At 54.5% G+C, this 23,274-nt stretch overlaps 8 protein-coding genes across 8 annotated transcripts in view; 2 read left to right on the top strand and 6 right to left on the bottom strand.

The window, feature by feature from the left end:
• Positions 1–1,072, bottom strand: part of G647_04546 (uncharacterized protein) — a gene marked incomplete at both ends in the record, with an annotated part of 1,874 nt that extends 802 nt beyond the window's left edge. The window contains 4 exons of the mRNA XM_008728887.1: positions 190–270; positions 340–448; positions 533–878; positions 982–1,072. Coding sequence (XP_008727109.1) covers positions 190–270; positions 340–448; positions 533–878; positions 982–1,072 — 627 coding nt within the window. The remainder of the gene's footprint in view (positions 1–189; positions 271–339; positions 449–532; positions 879–981) is intronic.
• Positions 1,073–2,318: 1,246 nt separating this feature from the next.
• G647_04545 (uncharacterized protein) lies at positions 2,319–4,030 on the top strand (the record flags this gene model as incomplete). Its single annotated transcript, XM_008728886.1, has 2 exons — positions 2,319–2,519; positions 2,666–4,030. 2 exons carry the CDS (start codon positions 2,319–2,321, stop codon positions 4,028–4,030), a joined length of 1,566 nt encoding a protein of 521 aa, XP_008727108.1.
• A 759-nt stretch (positions 4,031–4,789) lies between these two features.
• On the top strand, positions 4,790–5,917 carry G647_04544 (uncharacterized protein; the record flags this gene model as incomplete). Its single annotated transcript, XM_008728885.1, has 3 exons — positions 4,790–5,056; positions 5,163–5,554; positions 5,710–5,917. The coding sequence occupies 3 exons, from the start codon at positions 4,790–4,792 to the stop codon at positions 5,915–5,917; spliced, it is 867 nt and encodes a 288-aa protein (XP_008727107.1).
• A 1,587-nt stretch (positions 5,918–7,504) lies between these two features.
• G647_04543 (uncharacterized protein) lies at positions 7,505–8,949 on the bottom strand (the record flags this gene model as incomplete). Its single annotated transcript, XM_008728884.1, has 4 exons — positions 7,505–8,017; positions 8,118–8,512; positions 8,586–8,796; positions 8,887–8,949. 4 exons carry the CDS (start codon positions 8,947–8,949, stop codon positions 7,505–7,507), a joined length of 1,182 nt encoding a protein of 393 aa, XP_008727106.1.
• Positions 8,950–10,140: 1,191 nt separating this feature from the next.
• Positions 10,141–11,899, bottom strand: G647_04542 (uncharacterized protein; the record flags this gene model as incomplete). Its single annotated transcript, XM_008728883.1, has 4 exons — positions 10,141–11,255; positions 11,312–11,404; positions 11,456–11,662; positions 11,713–11,899. The coding sequence occupies 4 exons, from the start codon at positions 11,897–11,899 to the stop codon at positions 10,141–10,143; spliced, it is 1,602 nt and encodes a 533-aa protein (XP_008727105.1).
• A 1,372-nt stretch (positions 11,900–13,271) lies between these two features.
• On the bottom strand, positions 13,272–15,292 carry G647_04541 (gamma-glutamyltransferase; the record flags this gene model as incomplete). Its single annotated transcript, XM_008728882.1, has 4 exons — positions 13,272–14,585; positions 14,642–14,982; positions 15,037–15,055; positions 15,113–15,292. The coding sequence occupies 4 exons, from the start codon at positions 15,290–15,292 to the stop codon at positions 13,272–13,274; spliced, it is 1,854 nt and encodes a 617-aa protein (XP_008727104.1).
• Positions 15,293–16,066: 774 nt separating this feature from the next.
• G647_04540 (uncharacterized protein) lies at positions 16,067–18,829 on the bottom strand (the record flags this gene model as incomplete). Its single annotated transcript, XM_008728881.1, has 1 exon — positions 16,067–18,829. One exon carries the CDS (start codon positions 18,827–18,829, stop codon positions 16,067–16,069), a length of 2,763 nt encoding a protein of 920 aa, XP_008727103.1.
• Positions 18,830–21,089: 2,260 nt separating this feature from the next.
• On the bottom strand, positions 21,090–22,979 carry G647_04539 (uncharacterized protein; the record flags this gene model as incomplete). The annotated part of the gene is made up of 4 exons (XM_008728880.1): positions 21,090–21,386; positions 21,467–22,059; positions 22,111–22,542; positions 22,598–22,979. 4 exons carry the CDS (start codon positions 22,977–22,979, stop codon positions 21,090–21,092), a joined length of 1,704 nt encoding a protein of 567 aa, XP_008727102.1.
• Positions 22,980–23,274: the final 295 nt, after the last annotated feature.

Below are 23,274 nucleotides of genomic sequence, written 5' to 3'. Positions count from 1 at the left end.
CTCTCTCTCTCTCTCTCTCTCTCTCTCTCTCTCTCTCTCTCTCTCTCTCTCTCTCACACATAACGAGTTCTCTCTCATAACGGGTTCTCTCTCATAACGGGTTCTCTCTCATAACGGGTTCTCTCTCATAACGGGTTCTCTCTCATAACGGAACGGATGGCACAGGAACAGGAACAGGAGGAGCCTCACCACTTGGCCGGCCCAGTCGAGGCCCGGACCGTACACCCATGAGGTCCCCGGCTGGAAGATCAGTGGATGTGTTGAACCTTCCTGTAGCACTGCCCATCAGCAAGACTTCCATGGTGTCACCTCAGAGTAAGGTGCAGCTGAAGTTCTCACAATCGTTCCACTGAACATGTTCTCCTTCCGGCCTCTCTGTGCTGACCACTTCAAGATCAGTGGGTTGCCTACGTCGTAACAGAACCCCGACGTGTGCGAAAGCAGCTGCCTAGGATCCGACGTCAGCTGTGTCATGTTTCCTTCTGCATCGCACCACCGCAGAGCGAAGGGACAGGAAGAACCCGACACTCACCGCAGGGTAATCTTCCCTTTGACATCCTCGTAGATGGGCTCTCCCCTGGGCTTGATCTTCTCGAAATCAACCTTTCCACCGGCTCTCAGGGTGGCGAGGAGCTCCAGGTCGTCGGCCGTCTCATTCTCACCCTCGAAGCCAAGGAGGACTTTCACATCCTTGAGCGCGGGCACAATCTCGCGGACGTCATCGTCCAGACCGACCAGCCCCTTTTCGACCAGTTGCATCGCAGCCACCGAGGTGACCAGCTTGCTCTGACTGGCGATCCATGTCAACGTGTCCGGCGTCACGGGTTCGGATCTGTCAACTTTCCTGCTGCCGAAGGAAGAGCGATAGAGATCGTTGCCTGGCGTAATTAGCACTGAATAGCGCTCAGTGAAGATCAAAGCCAAGGCTACTGGTAGCTAGAGGTTTGATCGAAGCCCAGACTCTACAAAGTACGCACACACCTTTGCTATCAACCGCAACGAACGTGGCGCCGTGCACAGAACCCGTGGCGGGGTCGGTGTACCGCTTGAGAATCTCGTCCAACTCGGCCATCTTGATAATACCTCGTCTTGCTTCTAGGGTTACGCCCGAGACCGCCAACCGACTATGTGGATACGTATGTCAATGCAGGAATGTCACATTTATACCCCCCATTGCTCGGTACCGTAGGCGGTACTCCGCTTAGCCGTGCGGTGGTCGCCCGATCGCCCGATCGCCCTTGGTGAGATCTCTCTGCTTCTTTGGATGCTGACTAATAATGTAGCCCGACCCCACTGGGTGCCACTTCCTGGTGTTTTGCTGCGCCGCGAGCATTTACAGAACGGCAACGAGATAAATATGTCGTGGAGAAGGTGATGATTTGAGGTCTCCAACCCTGATGCCACTTCTTTGTCAACGACAGTTTCCTCGCCTGTCAAGCGTTGCATCCCATATCTCTGCCGTCTCCGTGTCAATACGCCAAGGTGACGTCGACTGTGTCTGCGTCAAATGACGACCCAGAGAACCCCATTTCGACCTCTGCATTCTCTAAAATGATGCCGGCACGGTATGCGGCGTCCAGAGTCATAGATGGGCCAATGATATCATCTGCGCCAACATGTATTCCGTGAAGCAGGCAAGAACATGCTAATCCGAGATGGACAGAACACCGCCAGCGCTGTCCTTGGGCCCGATACTGGAAGCGCAAGATCCTACCTAAAGAAATTGTAGCTGGTGCTGTACAGTACCTCGATGGAAGTCTGATGAGAATCCGATGAGTGCACTAAGAGAAACACCAAACAAGTTCAATTGATTCGCGCGGCGCGTCAAAGCTTCAGCGATAAGCGGTTCAATCACAGCAACCGCCAAGGGTCGTTGAGGTAAGCAATAAGTCCTAGGGTTCGACGCAAAGTGTGAGGCTGCTCAGGCGATCAGCAACTAAGATGATAGAGCCTCTTCTTGACGATTCCAACCTGAGACCTCGATTACTCAATCTTGAACCCTTTGTATACTCGACTGCATCACCATGCTCGTAACTTCCCGTGAAGTACTGTAAAGTGCTGCGTAGTCTTGCCATTATGCTTTCTCGCAGCGTGGTGAAGGAATCATCAGATAACACGCCGCCAAGCGACCCGCGCCAGCCCACAAAGCTGAGACCAGGCACTCGAACAATGCATCACCGGTGCATATGCTGTTCGAATCATCAACCTGAGTCGGTCTATGTCACCGAGCAACGGTGGGTCCGGTCAGAAGTACAATATGTCCGCGTCCTCTCAGCCTCAGCTTCGACCTCTGAGGTCTCCTCAGACTCACTCGCATCATGAAGTTCTCTTCTATGCATCTTGTCCTGGCCGCGGGCTATATGACACGCTGTGCAGAAGCTCTCGGCACGTTTAAACTCGACTTCACCAGAGAACGCCGCGCAGTTACCCATCTGGGGAAGAGAGGAAAGGCATTTGAGGTACCATTGGTCGAGAGTTCGCTCTACTTGATCAATGTTACTGTTGGGAGTCCTCCACAGGTGCGTAATTACATTGCAAGGTCAACAGCGGAAACCAGTATCAGGTCGTTCCCTGGCGGTCGCCGTGAACCTCAATTGAACATAGCCCGTGTGATGCATTCACAGAGTTCAGTCGACATAGACTTTTCGCTAACTTGCGCTGATAGACTATCTCCTTGAACGTGGACACTGGCTCGAGTAACACCTGGTTCCCCTCTGTCGACTCCAATGCATGTCAAGCTGCAAATGGGTCATGTGCCGATGGCGTCGCTTTCGATCCAAACGAGTCGTCATCCCTCCGGTACCTGAGCAACGGCTCCTTCGCAGTCGCATACGGCACGGGTCAGGCGACCGGAGACTATATCTCAGACAGTGTGAAAATTGGGCCTGCCACAATCAATAACCTTACGCTGGGATTGGCCGCCAATCTGTCTGCACCCTTCGCAAACGGTCTGTTGGGCATGGGTTATGACAGTCTTGAAACCCTGGCCGCAAGTTCTGGCATTCAGTTCCCCGGTGTCCTGACGAGGCTTAAGCAGGCGGGCGTCATCGCAAGACGAGCCTTCAGCGTGTACCTGGATGACCAAGAGGCTGGTGTTGGTAGCATTCTCTTTGGTGGTATCGACACTTCGAAGTACACGGGTGATCTGGTCGCGGTGGCAATCACCCCCAACGGGACAGGGGTCTACGATCGGTATCGCGTTGACCTCACCGCGGTCTCATTCCTCGACAGTGCCGGCAAGTCGACCCTTCTCAGCCCTGCGATTATGTCTGCGCCCTGCGCAGTCGATACGGGTGCGTCCTACAATATCCTCCCAGCTTCAATCAGCCAGGCACTTGTGGAAGGCTTGGGTGCGGTCTCCTATGCTGGAGTCTACTTTGTGGATTGCGCACTTCGTGACAGCAATACAAGCGTGCTGTTTCAGTTTGGTGGCCCGGGTGGGCCGATCATCAGAGTCCCCATCAGCGAAATGCTTGGTGTTCCGTTGGGATTCACCTTCAACGATGGCCGTAATGGGTGTCAGCTGTACGTCGGTCAGGTGGACGACGCGGAACTTCAATCGCTCCTGCTCGCTGGATTCACGATCGGCGACCCAGTCATTCGTTCCGCATACGTGGTGTACGATGTGGACAACAACGAGATCTATCTCGCCCAAGCAGCATTCAACAGGACGGGGAAGGGGAAGGTCCAGGAGATCCCTGCGGGCTCGGGTCTCCCGAGCGTGACGTCGACTGCTACTGCGACTGCGTCCTCGTTCCCTACTTCCTTCCCTCCATCCATACTTTCTGAAATCTCCGTGAGCCTGCTGTCGAACCAAACAGCGTCGTCTCCAGGGCTGACTGCTACCACGCAACTTCCGACCACGCCTACGTCGCCCTCTTTCGACATCGCAGCAATCACTGGAAGCGCGGCCACTACGACGTCAACTTCTTCAGCAGCAGCAAGCCGCAGCAGCTTTGACGCCGGCATCAACACGATCGCCGGTGCTATCGTCCTGCTTTTCATGCCATGGATCACCCTGATCCTATGATTCAGAAGCGCGACGGCGGAGCTGGAAGAGGCATGTTCTGTGCCAAACCGCAGTTTGAGACTGGTCGGGTCCTAAAGTAGGGGATTGGTAGTTTTCGCATCCGAAGTGGTGATGTACGAGTACACAAGGCTCGGATCCGATCGTGGGGTTGGCAGCTTGGAAGGCACGGCAAACACGGCGTTGTCGGCGTAGTTCCACCAACAAAGTTTCCCCACCACGATCAACCCAACATCTGCCCCTCCTTTTCCCTTTTGCTCATCCTGAGCTAAACTCGGTCGGCACTTCAACGTCGACCGTCATGAGCCTTCCACGGCCTTTGAGCGGCCATGCGATTGCGAAGGTGGGGGATGCTCTATGGGGGTTCGACCACGGAGTAGATGATCCCTCCGATGATCTCTCCGATAATCGCCCATGGTGAACACGGGGCGGATTGCCTGGACCCTTGCATATGAAATGTTTGCATTGAGGGGATGTGTTTGCAACACCGTGGGGCTCTTGAGTCTGAAGTGAAGTGAGAGTGAGAATGATTTTCTTTTCCGCCTTGCTTTGAAATTCTTCACGGGCAATCTTCTCACCGTTGACTCTCTTCCCTTTGACATCTTTCTCCTTCGCTCGCAAGACTCTACTTGTGACTCTCTTGTTCTTCGCAACAAGCATCTCCTCGCTTGTAAACACATCATCTTCCTTGACTCGAACCTGGCATCTCTTGCTCCTCACACTCGCCTCACCCAGCTTCAACACCAGTTCTCGTCACCCAAAATGCCTTCCAAAGCGACTCATATTATCCGCTTCATCGCCGACGAGGACAACCGCATCCACCTCGGCCAGTTGGTCGACACGTCCCGCGACATCGGGCTCGACAGTCTCGAAGGCAAGGAGATCAAAGCCTACCTGATCAATGGCTCGATATTCGCCCCAGAGGTCACAGAGCACGTTTATACCGTCAAGCAACTGCTGAGCCCTGTCAGCCAGGAGGACTGCAACTACATCCGGTGCCTGGGGTTGAACTACAAGGACCATGCCGCGGTACGTTGTATTTCCGCAATCTCTGCTCAATTCTTCCACGATTCTTTTCATGGAAAACTTGCGAGGCCAAGGACAAGACCACGAACACAAGTCTGACAACGAATAGGAAGCAAACATGGCCCTACCCAAAGCTCCCATTCTCTTCACAAAGCCCCGAACCGCGCTCGCAGACCCGTACCCGTCCGTCATTCCGGTCCCCAAGGCCGCTCAGGACGGCACCTCCGACTACGAGGCCGAGCTTTGCGTGGTCATCGGCAAGAGTGGGCGAGACATCCCTGAAGACAAGGCGCTCGATTACGTCTTGGGATACACGGCCAGCAACGACGTCTCGGCCCGAACCATGCAGATGTTGACGACTCAGTGGTCGTTCTCCAAGGGGCTAGACGGCAGCTGTCCGCTCGGCCCCGTGTTGGTGACCAAGGACGCGATCCCCGATCCGCAGAACCTGAAGATCAAGGCCATTTACAATGGGCAGACCGTGCAGGATGGCAACACCAAGTGAGTGATTGACTTGATATTGCTCGGATTCTGAGATATTGCTCGGATTCTGAGATATTGCTCGGATTCTGAGATATTGCTCGGATTCTGAGATATTGCTCGGATCCTGTGATATTGTGCTTTCACCCAACTTCTACTGACTTTTGCATTTCCAGGGACATGATCTTCCCGATCGCCAAGCAAATCAGCTATCTCTCCCAAGGCACCACTCTCGAGGCAGGCACCATCTTCCTCACCGGCACCCCTGCGGGGATTGGCTTCTTCCGCAACCCGCGTGTTGTGCTGGAAGATAAGGGCGACATCAGAATCGAGATTGAGAAGATCGGCACGTTGATCAACAAGGTCAGATATGAAGAATGGTGAGAGCAGATATGATTGATGAAGAGTGGTGGTGGGCTTATGATGTCTTTTGGGGAAAGCAGAAGAAGGGATTGAAAAGATGCATTGGGGGATCGAGAGATTGACCGTCCTGGCCTGTCATGTCATGTCACGTCACATCAATAGTGGTCGACGTGGGATCAGTGAGTGGATCTCACAGGTGTGATTCAATCTGGAATGAGCTACCTACCTACCAGCGAGATCACGACACGGTGGACGGTATCTGGCAGCAAGGATTTTCAGCGACAATGTGAATATAAACACCTGGGGCTGAGGTGAGAAGAACTCAAATGATATACAGTAGTTAGTACGTCGATTGCCAGGGTTCGAACACGGCCGCGATCAAAGCCTCGTTCAAATGACCAGTGACTGTTGACCAGTGGCCGTTAACTATTGACTGTTGATCATCCAGCGAGGAGAGCTTCGATTGTCCCAACGACCAACGACCACACACACCTACACAGTCCAGACTGACTTATCGTGTTTGAGACGTTGTTAGACTGTCCCATTCTTATACCATCTCCTTATACCGTCTCCTTCTTATCCTGTCTCCTTCTTATACTGTTCCCTTCTTATACTGTCTCCTTATCCTCTCTCCTTATGCTGTCTCTCTATACTCTCTCCCTATACTGTCTCTCTATACTCTCTCCCTTGTGCCGTCTCCTTCCTGATCATATGGTCCCAAATGCACCGTACGACTCCGAACCGACCATTCGAAAATACAACATCCACCCAAAGCCAGCATAACAATCAAAGGAACTTGTAATAAAAGGGCGATTTCCGTCACGAACAGATACCTGTAGATACCCCGTCGTAAAGCTACAGCTAAAGCCACATCAGCACTTATCGCCAAGCCAGATACAGTGAGTCGGGAAGCATATCTGTCTCGCACCCTCACCGCATGAGAGAGAGACTCTTCCTCTCCTCATCTCATGCTTCGAGTCTGACTCAAGTACCTAGTGAGGATACACCTAGGTATAGTCCAGGAATAACCTAATACCTGAACTGTTACTGAATAGATATGCTCTCTAGCTACTATGTATTCACATCCACGGGCCTATTCCTAACAGATTTAGTATCAGTATCAGTATCACGTTCAAGTCAAAGTTAAACTTCAATTTCGTATCAAATCCCAGCTAATAGCTAACAGCTAAAACTCCGTAAATAACTGCATTTACTTAGGTACTTGTGGCGTCGAGCTGTTCAGACAGCTAGATACAGTCGTCGAGAACCCGCCCCATAAATCCCACACTGGCCCGAGTCAACATTCCACATTCCACATACTCCGTACATCGTCAGATAATGTCGGTAATGTCGGTAATGTCGGTGATATCGTGCAATCACATGTATCCCTATCCCATCTTTGCATCCCACATCTCATGTCGCTTGCATCAGCCATTCTGTGAAGCACACACCTTCACCTCTTACTCTGATCCTCGTGGTAGAAGCGTGTCCTCGGGTCTCACTGCTGTGCTCCGCTTTGCTCCCTTCTCCTCTACCCCTCTTCACAACATCCCATGCATGCCACGACTTTCTGCCGCTCCCACTCGTTCTTCGTGTGACAACCCCCCCTCACTCCAAGAACGAAGACGGCACCTCGGGCCCCCAGACGGCCAAGCCCTCGTGCTCGGCGGGACCGTAGCCGACGGGGGTGTCCTCGTTGACCAGGTCGCCGTCGGCGTAATGCTCGACCATGAACCCGGACACGTCCCACCAGTAGTCGAAGATCTGGCTGCCGAGGATGTGGCGGCCGACGCCCCAGACGGACTCGTACTTTTTCTCGGCGAGCCACTGGTGGCCCAGCAGCTGGGTGTCAAAGTCGTGCACCTCGTACGACGAGTGGTGCACGTGCTTGTCCTTGCCCGGCACCGTCGTCGTCATGAAGAACGTGTGGTGGTCGACGGGCGTCTGGCCGCGGTCGATGCTCCCGAAGAGCGCGACCTCCTTACGTGCGGCCTTGCCCGTGGCCGGGTCGACCTTCTCTTCCGACACGTACAGAATGTCGGACGGGTAGATGTTGAAGTTGCGCGTGTACCAGTCCATTTGGGCGGGGAAGTCGTCGACGTTGATGCCGAAATGGCCGAGCTGGGGGGAACGTCAGTTAGTCGGTTAATCGTATAGGTGGCTGTGTTGACGTGGCTGCTAGCTAGCTAGCTAGCTAGCTCACGCCTCGAACACCACTCACCTTGTGCACGGCGGCCGGACCGGGCTCGTACCGCTGAAAAGCCTTGACTCGAGGCTTGTCCGTCTCGTCGTTGACCAGCAATTTCCCGGGCTTGGCCCTCTCCTCCTTGACCTCTGCTTGCCCGTAGATGAAGTTGACGGGGAACCCCTCCGGGTCGGCGATGGACACAATGTAGCCTCCGCCGGGGGCGTCCTTCATCTCCTCGATCCCGTCCGTGAGCACGGTGGCGCCCTCGATCTTCAGCACCTTCTCGAGCTCTTCCTTGGATTCGACCTCGAACGAGCCGCCGAGGAACTTCTTCGGCCCCTGCCGGGCGTAGTAGACGTATTGGTCGGGCCCGTAGCCGCGGAACCATCGCTCGTTGTCGCCCTTTTTCACCACGTGCATGCCGAAGTCTGTGTCGTGGGGTTGCAGTCAGCAGACATAGAACGTGAAGGAAGGCCACCGTCCACGGGGGTGTTACCGTACCTCTCAAAAAGGTCGTCGCCTTGTTCAGGTCGGGATGTTGATATCGCATGTGATTCAACTTGACGATGCGGACTTGCTTGGACGTGTCGATGCCCCGCCGTTTCTGCCACTCGCGCTTGCTCTCCGAGTCTGGTCCTATGGCGTCGACGTCCCGGACGGAGGCGCCCCGGTTGGGAGAGGGGCCTCTGGAGATGGTGCCATTGGCGTTTGTCTTTTTTTTCGTGCGAAGTCCAAGTTAGCACTGTGTATCCCGAAGAACGAGCACGAGCGCGTGCGTGTGTGGCAGAAAGAAGAGACCGACCTTGTCGCCCTTCTTCAGAGCATCCTCCGTGATGTTATGCTTCAGCTGGTCTGGCTGATTCATTGCGGCGGCGGTGCGAGGACGTGCGCAGTGAACTCGGTGCAAAGTGAACCCGTCTGGTCGATAGACGACGCGGGAGGTTATCTTCCACTGTCAATGATCGACGTCGTGGCAGGGAGCCAAGTGGTATAAGAATCACTTGAACGGTCAAAAGTAAGCACGAGGTATCAGACCCTTCAACTGAACAGTCAAAGTCGAGAATCTGACGCTGAGAAAAAGGCCTGAAGCTAATCCCTCAGAGCAAGACGTACAGATCCGTTTTTAAAAAAGCAAAAGAGATCAAACACGCGCGCAAACGCAAGGATGATTCAATCAACGAGCCACTGATTTAATTAATGTAATTACCCCACAATGAACTGTTCCGCGAAGTTAGTCCGTTGTGGCCGCGCAGTGTGCAAAGGGCCCAGGCCAGACAAGAGCCAGCCATCGATGTCAGACATGCCCCATCATGAAAAGCCGATGGAAGCATGCCCAATGGAGCATATTGGTAGCGAGGAGCGAGGGGCGCGTGTGTGGCTTGGATGTGTCAGGGTGTGTGTGTGTACTGGGTAGAGTAAGATCCAAGGTGGGAGCATCAACGTGGAACGCACGACGTCAACAACCATGACGGCCGACAATCACCGTCCCCGCAGTTGATCAGTCGAACACGGTTTCATTCATGGTTGTTGGGAGATGCTACAAAGTACGACTCGGTATTTCCCCAGCTTCCTTGAGGTCGGACGCAGCTCGTACAGACACCAAAGTGTTACTGTATCTGTCAGCACTCGCGGACCATTCCGTCGCAGGGAGATAGATCTGCTCGAGTCGTGGTATCATTGTATCGACCTGGAGGCGAATGCCAAACTGCCCCACGATCTGCCGAAAATGCAGCGAGGCCGACGATGTGGGGTCGCTGTTTCGGTGCGTGGTGGGACACTTGGCTGATGGAAACACCGCGAGACAAAGACTGGGCTGGTGAGAGATGCCCAGGGCCGGCCCTGTGTCAGACCAAGCCACCGGAGCTGGTCGCATGATTCGGGCGAACCATCAGCGTTACACGTCGGCATACTCGTACTTCTGCCTGACGAATCGAGCAATTTGTCGACGGTTGCAGAAATCGGCATAAGCAGGCGTCGATTCATTATATACAACATTACCACTCATTCTCGTGATCCGCACCACTTCATTACACCCGGCGTCTCACCGCACACCACATCAGTAGCTGGAATCCTGCATGGTCGTGAACGGTCCGACTGTTCCCAAGTCAGGAATGCGACCCAACAAGAACTCGAGCTGTCGGTAAGCCGCAGAAGGGGCGTATTGAGGGACCATGTGCCCAGAGAGTTGGACGGTGACAAGCGTCAAGCCTCTTTCCGTATGATATTGCCCCATCACGCCGGCACCAGCGGTCGATCCCAGTTGAGAGTCGTATTCGACGTGGTATGGCACGTAAAAGTCATCGAACTGAGATGGCGGGACGGAAAAACCTTGTGCACCGTTGAAGGTCATGTTCTGGATGGCGAGCAAGGTCCCGTTGTAGATCAGGATCATGTCGAGCAATCCATGGCCGATGATGGTGCGATCGGCCCTCTCAATCACGCGTGGAAGCACGCTCAGTGCCGAGGGTGGTGAGTTGTCTGTGTTGTTGACAAAGACATCCACGTTGGTGCATTCCGCCCACTCCTGGCTCGGAGCATGGATGGCTTTTTGAACATCGGTACGATTGAAGTAGATGCTTGCGCCCTCCGGGACGTAGTCGAAGGAGCCAGGGAACCCGAGCACGTCCCAGAGTAGCGGACACGTGGTTGCCACTTGGTAGATATCAAAGCAAGGGTTGATGGCGGAAGCGGCAAAGAAGACCGCGTCGAACGTGTCGCAGGAGTCATCGCTCAGGTCGACGTTGGGAGGCGTGGGCAGCGGTCCCTTGGGAGGAAAGACCAGGTTGTCGTTCATGAAAGATGTATATCCGCAGGCGTCCGACATATTGTGCAACTGCTCCATGAAGGTGGCGTTCAGGTCTAGGAGAGGCAACCAGTAGTCGGCGAAAGCAGTAACCGGAATATGTTCCTGCACAACATCGTAGCTCAAGCTGGGATCGTAGATCATGATCGAGCTGATGTTGTAGTACTCGGTGTCGTCTGCGTTGAACATGGCATCTGCGATGTAAGGCACATAGTAGCCGGCATAGGACTCCCCTGCAATGTAGACGGTGTAGCCCTGCATCGAGAACAGGTCGACGAAGTTCTTGAAGAATCCCAGGAATTGTGACGCGACGTCCGCTTCCGATGTCGCCGTGGGAGTCCCCTGGGAGAAGCCAGTGCCGACGGGTTCTGATTCACAAAGTCAGATCATCACACGCCCAAACAGGTCTGTCGTCAAGGCTTACGCTCAACCCAAACCATGTTCGTCAAGTTCGTCCATGACCATTGATTACGGACGGGCTTGAATGTGCCATATTGCCACAAGAAGGGTCCATTTTCTATTCGCCAGTGTCAGAAAACGATGGCAAGCCTGTCTCAGCTAAGCTCACCTTGAAGGAAGCCTTCCAAAGAACTGCAGCCGGGCCCTCCGTTCAACCAGATAACGATTTCGTTGGTCGCATCGGGGTTGGTCGAGGGAAAGAACCAAAAGTATAGTTCTGATGCATTCGTCCCATTCGATATGGGTAAAAGGCCGGCATAGGATTCGCCGACGTCGAAATCGACATCCGGGATCGTGCTGCCGTTGACCGCGTATTCTGCAACTCGTTAGATATCTCTAGCGCTTCACAGTTTGCCGGCAACGTACTCTTCGTGTTGTCATTCAAGAAGAGGTGTGGAGCCGCCCTCTCCTCAAGCTTGGGCGCAGCAGACCTCGATTGAGGTGCAACACTCCTCTTGATCTCTGGAAGAGTCTTGCCCACATGCTGAGGGCTCCTCTTTGCGGAGGCGAGCGAGATCAGGCCCAGCGCCACGGCAGCGATTGAAAACCTCATATTTGCGAGCAGCTGCACAGAAAGAGTCTCTCACGAGAAGTCGACCGAGAGCAGCAGGAGGGAAACCAGCCAACAAATAAAAGGACCAAAGTCGGTGGACACCGGCCACGACCCTCCAAGCTTCACGATCGTTTGCTTGACCCATGATGAAAGCTTCGCCTTGAGTTCCTGGCTTCGGTCTCCACTCTTTGACGGCCATCGATGCAATCCTTGTTCGCGCGGGAAGGTGATTGATCGATAACGAGATCATGCAGCTGGACCACTGGCAAGGCGACCGCCCAAAGCCGAGCTTACCCTGGTGCTGTCGCCGCAAGGATGTACAGAGAGTGGCATTGCAACGTCGTGAGGTCGGCGCTATGCACGCTTGGAGAAGGTCAAGCTGTATCTGATGACGCGCGCGAGACCAGGAAGATGGCAGTCGGGCAGTAGCCGGGACGTGACCTGGAGAAGGATCTGCTAGGGGAACGGTTTATCGCCCTCGTTGATTCGTCGACGGTGAGATCGTGTGCCTGCTTTCAAGCATCAGATAACAATCCTGGTGCATGCTTGCTAGCCATGTAACCTACCCACGGACTGTTCTCCACCAGAGCTTTGGCGAATGCCTCGGTTTGTCTGCGTGTTTGGTGGTGAGAGGGATGATTGATTGACTCGGGCCGCGAAAGTCCCTCTGTAAACGAGGCTGATTGCGCAGCATCTGGGAGATCACGTCTTGCGTTCTAAGAGGGCGGCACGACTGATGAAAGGTCAAGTCTTGATACCACAGGAGATGAGAGTGATTTGGAAGGTGTAAGAGGCGGGCCAGTCGGAAGGAAGAGCAAGTCACAAATCAAAGAGGCGAAGAAACGATAGCGGCAAGTTGCAGCCCGGAGCCCCAACAACCCGACTACTGTACGGAGTAGCCTTCCCTGGCTATAGTCTCGGGGGCGCCCCCGTGGCCCCTGTAAGCCTTGCCCCGGCGGTGGCAGCCAGTCCCCAGGCTTGCCGGACCTTCGAGAAAAGCTTGTCGTCCCCGCTGTGGCACGTCGCCACCCTCCAAACCCATTCAAGCAGGTCATCAGTCACAGTGCTCTCCAGATAGGAAGGTCTCTAGGCATCAAGCAGAAGGAAGTCATAGCCGACTGAGGTCGCAGTGGAATAGTCCGATTACTGAATATGTGAAGCTCGGCGGCTGTGCCTGGTAAAGAAAGCTGTGCTCAGACTGTCTCCCCTTCTCTGTTGCATGCTTGCGCCATATGGGAACAAGCACAAAGGCAAGCGAGGCTTCGAAGTACAGGCACATAAATCTTCCGATTGGCTTCCTACACGGCTGGCGTTGGCGAGGCCTGGTGGCTGGCTGAATGACAGGCAGCCTTGTCGATCTGGTGCACAACCCTCATCCCGGCAGCGCGCATCCGTCTCCTCTTGGATCGCTGCCTCCGCTAAAGACCATCTGGCCAGTTTCCTCATCCACATGCCGACGGATAATTTGTCCTCGGCCGAACATGGCCCTCTTGAAGCCGTGGAGGACCTCGACGTTGTGTCCCATCTGCTTCAGCGCCTTCACGACGGCCTCGTCGATTCCCTCTTCCACGTTGATCACCGTACCATGTGTGTCGCCTTCTTTGGGCATGCCTGCACCAATGCATATTCTCGGGGCGTCGAGTGCCTGTTGCGGGTTCAGACCGAAAACCTCCATGTTTAGCAAGACTTGGACGTGACCCTGCGGCTGCATAAAGCCCCCCATGACACCATATACGGAGTGAAGTTGTCGATCGGCTTCTTCGCCGTGAGTGATTAAGCCGGGAATGATGGTGTGGTAAGGTCTCTTCCCGCCTTGGTAGATGTTGGGATGATTCTCGGGCCCCAGCTCGAAATTGGACCCTCGGTTCTGGAGTGTGAATCCACAGCCTTGAGGGATGATGCCAGATCCGAATCCCTCGTAGTTGGAGTTGATGAAACTCATTCCATTTCCATCTTTATCAGTGACGGCGAAATAGACCGTGTCGCTGTGGTTTTGGGCCGGGCTGGGTCCAGGTTGTCCGTTGTCAAAGTGACCAGCCTTGTCCTTGTTGAAAAGTTTCGCTCTCTCCGCCAGATAAGGTCGGGATATCAGTTCTGACGACTTGACTTTCATGAAATCTGGATCCGTCACCCACCAGCTAGCATCAGCGAATGCTATCTTGAGTGCCTCGATAACGGCATGCAGGTGGATAGCGCTGTTGTGGTCTTCCTGGGCAAACGCAGGGATTTGATGGGTCCGTTCGAGTTCTTCCAGTATACCGAGAGCCATCAACGCAACGATGCCCTGGCCGTTGGGCGGATGCTCCCACAGCTCCACAAAGTGGTTGTCTGGAGACCCGTTGGTCACCCTGTGCGTGCCTTGTTTCTTGACGTTTTGTGCACTGAATTTCAGAGAGATGGGCTCGGTCTCCTGGGCGCCTCGACTCATATGGTCCTCCAGATCCGACAACTCCATGTGCCCGCCTGTGAGCTTCAGGACGTCTACGATTGCCTGGCCAATCCGTCCGCTGTAGAAGCCCTGCTTTCCTTCTGCTGCCAATGTTCGGAACGTCTTGGCCAGGTTGGGGTTCCTCATAATCTCACCAGCACGGGGAGCCCGGACGAAATCCTCAGAATTCTTGTCTCTCTTGAGCATCTCGCGGAAATTGGGCGACGCCCGTCTGAGATCTGGCTCGTGGTCATGCCACTTTTCACGAGCATGTCAGTTCCCGGGCCACACGCAGAGTTTAGAGCATAACCAACCTGCATCGCTGCCAATTCGCTCACGGGAAAGCCTTGCTCTCCCATTTCAATTGCGGGTGTCAAGATTTGCTCCATGCTCAACTTGCCGCTCCCAAACTTCTCGATGGTGTCGACCCACCCACCCGGTGCACCTGGAACCGTCACGGATAATGGGCTATGTGTTGGAATCTTGCCTGAGCTGACCCCCAACTCTTGCCTGACCTGCTCGAGAGTGGTATTCTTTGCGCTGCGTCCCGAGCCGTTGAGCGCATGTACTTTCTTTGTCTCTGCGTCAAAGAATAGACAAAACATGTCTCCGCCAATGCCTGTCGAGGTCGGCTCGGCCATGTTCAGTGCGGCGGCTGCGGTACGCTGTCAGCACGAGTGTGGTAGAGACAATATCGACGTCGACATACCGACGGCCACCGCGGCGTCCTGATGTCCGTGTTGTCAGCAGCCTGAGCAGTCCTTGTGGCGGGGGTGGTGACTTACTGCTGCATTGCCTCCCTGCTTCAGTATCCTCTGCCCCGCCTCTGCGGCCAGAGGCTGTGTGCATGCGACGATGCCCTTAGTGCTATGAACCACACTCCTTCGACTAGCGAACTGTACGAACTGCGCCGTGTTGCCGGGGAACACGGCCTCCCTTTTCATGTCTTTCCCAGTTGAGCCCATCTTGGTGTTTGCCGTGGGTCGATCAATGGGAGCTAGGTGGAGAGGGGTTATAGGACTGCAGCAACGCTCGAAGATACCGGGTCAGGATGGCCTCGGTGAGGGAGGACACCACGGGTCAGCAATGAGACGCGGACACATATACTCCCCAATGGATTTGGGCGACGGCGAGCAGTCCATCGGGGATCATCACTCTGCGGGAAGATGTAGATAAATTACTTAACCGCTGCCCCTCTATGACGTGGAGAAACACCATGCATCTTCGACAAGAGGGGAAGGAGCAAATGAGTGTTAACACCCTCAGGCTTGTGTTCTTGCGGCAGTTGCTTCAGCTCGCGATTTGACAGGGTGTCGACGGCGAAGGACAAGTTCGAGGCCATCAGGACTTCTCCGTCCCTTCGGTGTTGCGGATGGAGATAGAACTCATCACAGAGGCGCCGGTGGCTCCCCGGCCGACGAAGATACGGGCGTGACGGGCAGCTCGCCGCCCGCGGAGTGTCCAGTCCATCGCTCAACAGCCCTTTTCATTCATAGCTACAGTATCTATCTCGTACACGCTCTCTCTTAGCAGATTACATACTAGTTGTACAATGGATTGGCCTTGCGACCAGTCCGCCGCCCAAACAAATGAGACCCGTCGAAAAGAGCGCTCCAACTCTGTATTTTCCCTTCGTGAGAATCGTCCTGTATGATCGTTCGCTCATGTTAACAAGGTGTGCTGCCCTCAGCATCCTCCTCGTCCTCATCCTTGTCCTTGTCCTCGACGTCGTGAATATATCAAGCACCAACTCTTTCTGGGCGCCAGATCTCCCTCACACTCGTATGCTCTGCAAGCGTGCTGATAGCCTTGCCAATAAATCCCATTTTCGAAGTAGGTTTTGACTCGCTGTGGTATCTTCTGTCGCTTTTCGAGCTGGAATGCCTAGAGGCCCGTGGTCGATCCTCTGAATCTTCACGCTTGCTGCTCTGCTCTTTGTGGTACCTGTGTTCGCGATGCTCTCCGTGGCGGCTTCGCTCCTTGTCTCGATATTTGTCCTTGGAAGTGTCGGGGTCGTTCACCTTGATCATCAGAAGAGGCCTGGTATCGCTTTCACCTGTGCCCATCCTCTTCAGGATGCTAGGAATAACCGTGCCTCCAGAGGAGCTGCCGCCACTTCCGGAACCAGTAAAACTTGGTTGCCTAGCTTTCCTTTTCGGTTCGCTGGGGATATCGGTTGCGGTGTCGTGAGGTGACTCGAGGGTCAGGTCTCTCTCTTTGCCTTTCCGTCTGTCTTCGTGGACCGTTTCTGTCTTGCGGTGAGCATTCTCAACAAGCTTTTGCCTCTCCTTTTCCTGGCGTCGCCTACGTTTCCTCTCTTCTTCAACAGCAGTTTCGGCTGCTTCGCGCCTTTTGCGTTCCTCCTCCTTTCTTGCTGCTACCTCTGCCTCCTGCCTTTTGCCGGCAGCTACTTCTTTAGCAGCGTGTCGCTCTTTTCTGGCCCTTCTCTGTTCGTCTCTCTCGCGTTCTTTCTCCTTGGATTCGGCAGACTCGTGGCGGCTGTGTCCTTTCTCCTTAGTCTTTTTGGTAATCTCTCGAGCAATCGCACTGTCGAAGAGACCAGCTTCACCCCTCTCCCGTTCAAGCTTCGCCCTGTGCCCATTCAATGGGTCCTTTAAATGACGTTCTCGCTTCTCGTCCTGGTGTTTCCTCCGCCTTTCTTTCTTGTCCCTCGACACCTCCATCGCCACAAGCACGGCTGCTGCGCCAACAGCTGCGGCGGCAGCTGCCTCTGCGACTGGCGGCATTGATTCGGTTTCTGGCTCTATACCCCTGGCTACTTCTGGTTCGTCGCTCGCGGGAGCGTCTTCGGAGGCCGCAGGCGCTTCTTCCGGTGGTGCTGGAGTATCATCTGTAGGTGAAGCTCCTTCCTCTGCTGGGGCATCCTCTGCAGGTGGAGCCGATTCGTCCGCAGGTGCAGCATCATTCGGAGCGGTTTCTTCGCTTGGAGGCTCCTCTTCAGCTGGAGCTTCTTTGGTAGGGGCTTCTTCAGAGGCCACTTCATTGGACGGCTCATCTTCTGGAAGAGCCTCTTCGACAACCGGCTCATTGGCGGTGGGTGATTCTTCGGTGGGAGTCTCTTCTCCAGGCGCCTCTTCAGGAGTTGCCTTGTCGGCAGCTGGTTCTTCAGCAGCTTCTTCCTCGGCGGGGGCGTCTTCAGGGGCAGCTTCCTCCTCGGTGGGAGCGTTTTCCCCAGCCGGGATATCTTCGACGGCAGCTTCTTCCTCGGCGGGTGGTGCTTCATCACCGGGCGGCGCTTCTTCAGCGGGCGGCGCTTCTTCAGCGGGCGGCGCTTCTTCAGCGGGCGGCGCTTCTTCAGCGGGCGGCGCTTCTTCAGGGGGTGGTGCTTCTTCCGCGGGAGCTTCTGCCTCTGTGGCAGCTTCTTCGGTGGCGCCTTCTTCGGCAGGCGCTTCTCCAGGGGTTGGCTCCTCGGAAGCTGATTCTGCAACAGCGGCTCCTTCGGCGGCTGTCGCTTCAGTCGCCGACCCTTCAGCTGAGGGTTCCTCTGGAGGTGCTTCTTCTGAAGCCGGGTCCCCGGCGGGAGCCTCGTCGGAAGCGGCTTCAATAGATGCTTCCGTATTCTCAGTCGGCTCGGGTGCATCTCCCTCCGCAGCTGCTTCTACAGACTCATTGTTTTCCTCGGCGGGTGGAGCGGAGTCGTCGGCAGCAGGTGGTGCGTCTTTTGGTTGATCCGAAGTATCAGTTGGAGGTTCCTCGGCCTCCTCTGTCGCCTCACCATCTGCAGGAGCATCTGTTTCAGCTGGCTGCTCCTGTGCTACTGCAGAAGCTTCGACTTCATCACCACCCCCTTCGTCTGCAGAAGGCTCTGCTTGTTCTGGTTGCGCTGCCTCGTCCTGGGGTTCTTCTGAATCGCCGCCGGCTACTTCCTCGGTCTGTTCATCGGCAGGTGTCTCGTCGGCTGCGACGTCTTCAACAGCGGGTTTGTCATCGCTGGGGCCGTCCTCACCCGGGTCAAGATCCTCCGTTGCTGGTAACTTTTCAGCTTCATTTTCCTGTGGAGATAGCTGCTCGACGGGTCCATCTGGCTTGTCTTCTGAGGAGTTGTCATCATCCGTTTTAGCCTCCTCAGCCGGTTGTTCAGCTGGAGGCTCTTCCGAGGCTCCATCCTTGTCCTCTTCACCAGCTGGGTCAACAGGAGATGATTCAGCCGGCTCCTCTTCGGCTGCATTTGTCGGAGCGGCATCAGCTTCGGTGCTGTCCGCGGAGGGCTCGGTTTGCTCTGCATCCGCAGCTGGCTCTGCATCCGCTGCAGCAGCCTGTGGTTCGTCTTCTTTATCTGCTACGGGTTGCACTGTAGCGCTTTCTTCCGTCGAACCAGTCTCCTCAGTCACCGGATCCGGTGAGGACTCGGTGGCCTCTTCGGCTTCTGTAGGAGATGGCTCTTTATCAGGCGCTGGAGAATCAGGTCCAGCTCCAACGTCCGACATGGCTTGTTCCAGTACCTCCGTAATCTCTTCCGGGGGCGCGTCGTCAGCCTGCATCTTTTCGACGATTTCGACGACGGTCTCGGGCTCCGGATGCTTGTCACCTTCACTTGAGTCGACGGCTGTAGCTGCTTGTGAATCATTCGACTCGTCATCTCCAGGCGAGTCGGTAGCTGCCTCTTCTGTGGGCACGTCAACAGATTCTTCCTTCGGCGTTTCAGACTCGGTTTCTTCTGTTGTCCCGGTCGATTCGCCACCAGCAGCATCGGCAGCAGCATCAGCTGGAGCATCATCCGTCGGCTCCGGGGTCTATGAAGTCAGCAAGTGGCACTGTCAGGTTTGGGATGCTATGATTCAAGATCTCCACCCAGAAGATGAGGTTCAATGTCAAGATCGTGACTGACATCACGCCGGTCACGCTAGAGGACGGATGTTTTGCACAGTATTATCAACTTACCGTTGGTTGCTGATCCGATTCCTCTGTCGCCGCATCCGGCTCAGCATCTCCGCCTGTGAAGAGCCTGTCAGTCTGAATCATCCTAGTAGGGTATCTATCCCGCCTACCTTCATCTCCGTCCTTCTCTGGTTCTCCGGTCATTGTCGCTTGGTCGGGCTCGGTAGGAGCCGCTGTATCTGCATCGCCGGTCGTGACTGTGTCTGGCAACCGCGTTAGAGCATCAAACTAAGAACAGAAACTCCAAACTTGCCGTTTGCTTCTGCTGGCGCATCATTCTGAGGTTCTGGATTGTCCTCCGAAAGCGGAGGTTGTTCTTCTTCCGGCTTCATCTGGTCGTCAGCAAATGGCTTGCTGGGATATAATCGGTCGGGCGGTATGATGGGGTGGAAAGAAAACGAAACGGCGCTTGGATCAAAGGTCTGATAACCATAGGTAGGAAGTTGCGCGTACTGGAACGGATAATGGAACGGTCGTGCCATCTCCGTTATCCTGGTTGGACTGATCAGACCAGATATCAAGAGTCTTCTTAGCCTTCCTCTTTTTATTCTTTCCCATTGCAAGTTAGATGCCTGGGGTGTGTATGGACGTCGCTAAGGCAGAGTTGTCGAAGCTGCCAATCGCCTCCCTCACCCGAGAATCACGAGCTCTGCGGGATGATCGGAAAACGAGGTGACGTTACGATACCGGATAGAAACGGCAGGGTAGAGAAGCGAAGAACTCGTAAAACATCAGAGGCATGTATAAGGAGAAAGGAATGGCTGCAAGACACATGGTGTTGCGACATCTGGTTGAACAGAGGACAGGTCTGTGAAGCCCAAACCTGGTCCTTGCGTCGGGACTCATGTCTGCGGCCAGAATGAGCGCCACGAGCATCAGACCCCATTTTGGGATAAGCAGATTTTGGCAATTGGACCACGTCGACGATGACAAGTCGGTGCGGCGCAACTTTGGACGGCGCATTCAGCGGCAGTCATGCAGACCAATGCGGGATGGAACTGACGAAAACCAGTATAAGTCTGAGTCAAGGTCAGACAACTGCAATAAGGACTGGATAATCCGTGCGAATGTCCGCAATTGGGTGAAATGTGCATGAGGCTGGCAATGATTGGGCCGTCTACGTGGCGGAAGGTCTTCCTAGATTGATGCCCAACTCATCACTGGTCAGCAAGAAGGAAAAAAACTCTGTGGATGAAGGGAGTCCTCATCCTTGCTGTAGTCTGGAGGTGACGTGCCATGTGTTTCGATTTGCCAGAAGCAATGCAGCGAGCTGGAGCCACTGAGACCAGTTCGTTCGGGACGTGAAGGGTGTTCATTGAGAGACGCACAAGAACGGGATCCCTGCGGAGGCCCAGCGGCGCACATCACTCTAGTGTCGCAGTGTCAAGTCTTTAGGCGCGGGAGAGCTCATGAGAAGGGCTGTTATTGGCGACAGCACGGTTGGCAGCCACCATCCTTGACGAAAAATAACGGTTATCAATGGTATGAGAGAAATCTGGTAATGAACGAAGCATCAGAACTTGAAAGTTGCGGGTCGAGCCGAACACCGACCCGGAGAGCAAAGTCCGCTGCTCCTGATTCATCAAACATTCACTCAAGACTCACCCAGGGCTCACCCCCGCTTCGACTGTGTATGGCCTCTTCCTGTGGCCCTCCCTTCTGAGTGGTGCTTCACTTTCAACACGCGCATCTTATTGGGCGGGCGAGGTACAGGCCCTGAGTCATAATGATAAAATCACCGTAGCTGAGGAAGTTATCACGTGTTGGTTGGCTGCGACGGTCTATCTACACAAACAGACCAGAAAATGATCAGCCGTTGTGTTGGCGCTTCTGGGTGTACTCTATGGTCGCTTCATGTTGATGTCAACCTAACTGTCTATCCATATTTTCCCGCCAACCCGGGCCGTAGCGCTTCATAGCCCAAATAACGGAGGCACTCGACAGTGCCCAAAGCCCGAGAATAGTAAACAACCAGCCATTCCCAATGGCTGCAATCAGTGGCGCCCCAACGACGGCGCCAACGCATGACAAAATGTTCCGGCATAGATTGTTCAAAGCTACGCCAGAAGATGATCGACGTGGCATAAACTCTGTCAACATGGTTGTGGACATGGCGAAAATGATCATGGACCCGAACCCATAAAAGAAATTCGCAATTATCTGTTCCACACGTGTCAGCCACTGCACGGTACCTGCATGACACAACAGGTGGTACTTTGGAATGTGTCGGAATGACTCACTGGTGCTAGCCAAAACACCCCTTTCTGCACGGTCCAACCGTACCAGATCAGAGCGCACGGGTACATCAGCGCGCCCAGCCACGCGTTCTCTCGCATGCGATCCTCGGGCCTGAAGATCAGCTTTCCACGCTCATCTACGCGGTTCGTCTTGATTGCTTCTCGTTTCATGATCCAGTCCATCCAGCGACCACCTATCAAGCTCGCAAGAATGTACCCGAACGAGTTGGGCAGATACAGCAGTCCGATGATGATTGTCGCATAATCATAGGGTTGTCTTTCGAATGTGTACTGGATACTGATGTTGAGTACGTATAATGAGCCGAAAGTAACCGCAGAGTAATACACCGTGAGCAGAACGGGCATGAATCGCAGGTACAAGATGACGCTGAGTGGGTCCACCAACAGCATTCGTGCAACCGTCAAGTACTTTCTCGACCTCTTTTGTATCACCTCTCGGGTTGAGGTCCGACTGAGTGGCGGGCGGTCGCTGCCGACGGTCGAAGGCGCAGTGTCTGTCACAGTGTCTGCAACCACATCCTTGGTGGCCTTCAGTGTTTCAGGCAGACCGAAGAAAACCAGCAGCCACGTCAAGACTAGCATATTGTCAGAGCTACTCCTTGTCGCATCGCCAGTGGCGAGCTTACCTCCGTAGATTACCAGGGCCCATTGAGTCGCTCTCCAATTCCAAGCTTGGCCGAGAATGCCGCCCACTATAGGCGCGAGCAAAGGACCGCACAAGGGTCCCAGATAGAAGATGCCCATCGCTCTGCCTCTCTCCCGAGACTCCCAAATGTCGGCGATCGTCCCTGCACCAACCGCCTGAACGGAGGCAGCCGCGCCACCCGCAAATAGGCGGACGGTAATAAGCATGGATATCGAATGGGAGATAGCGCTCAGGACAGAGAATACAATGAACATGGTAAAGGAGGTGAGGTATACAGTACGCCGCCCAGCAGTCTCAGAAAAGGTTGACCACCACAGAGGAAAGATGGCCATGCTCAACATATACAATGCAACAGACAGATTGGTGGTGGTTGGGTCGGTATGAAGACTGTTCGCCACATCGTCAAGAGTTGCTGGACGGCATAGTCAACGACATTGTCCCATCAATGGCAGCACGAGAAAACATACGCAATATGATGGCACTGCCCACCGGTGCTGCAGCGGCAGCAATAGCCACGACAAAGGTGATGACCCATTTTGTGCTATCCTTGTAGTCATACGGATCCGTAACCTCGGCTGTCAAAGAGAACCGAGCAAACAGCCCGCGTCTTTCTGCCCGCGAGACCTTGACAATAGGTTTCTTGGGTGTTACGGTCCTAGCCAACACATCGTCGGCGTTTTCAACGTCGTGTGCATCCGCGACAGTCGATTGCCCAGAGCGCTGAGAGTGGATAGATCGGGTGTCCGAACCGGCTTCGGCATCTTCCTCTTTCCCGGACTTATCGTTTGACGATGTACGGTATAAAATATCTTCACTGGCAGGAAGTTTCTCGACGTTATCGAACGACATCGGCGCAACAAGATGGGCGAGGGGAGGCGGCCGAGCGTGAACAAGACGTCAAAGAGTCTGCTGGCCAAGTCATTCCTCGAGCACAGAATGTTGGGAACTGAATGTTCGCTCAAATCAAGTTATATGGTATGGAGAACGCCGAGTTGATGCTGGAAAAGAGCATATTCAAGATACGGTGAGCTGCATATGAACCTGATACAGTCTGGCAAAGTCGTCGAGGCCAGGGATACAACCGACATAGTGTTCAGCAGATGAGATGGACGTCCGCGGCGGCCAAAGCGAGGGTATTTGCAGT

This window comes from Cladophialophora carrionii, assembly GCF_000365165.1.
Source record: "Cladophialophora carrionii CBS 160.54 unplaced genomic scaffold supercont1.3, whole genome shotgun sequence".
Lineage (NCBI taxonomy): Eukaryota > Fungi > Ascomycota > Eurotiomycetes > Chaetothyriales > Herpotrichiellaceae > Cladophialophora > Cladophialophora carrionii.
This window is presented reverse-complemented; position numbering and strand designations above follow the sequence as displayed.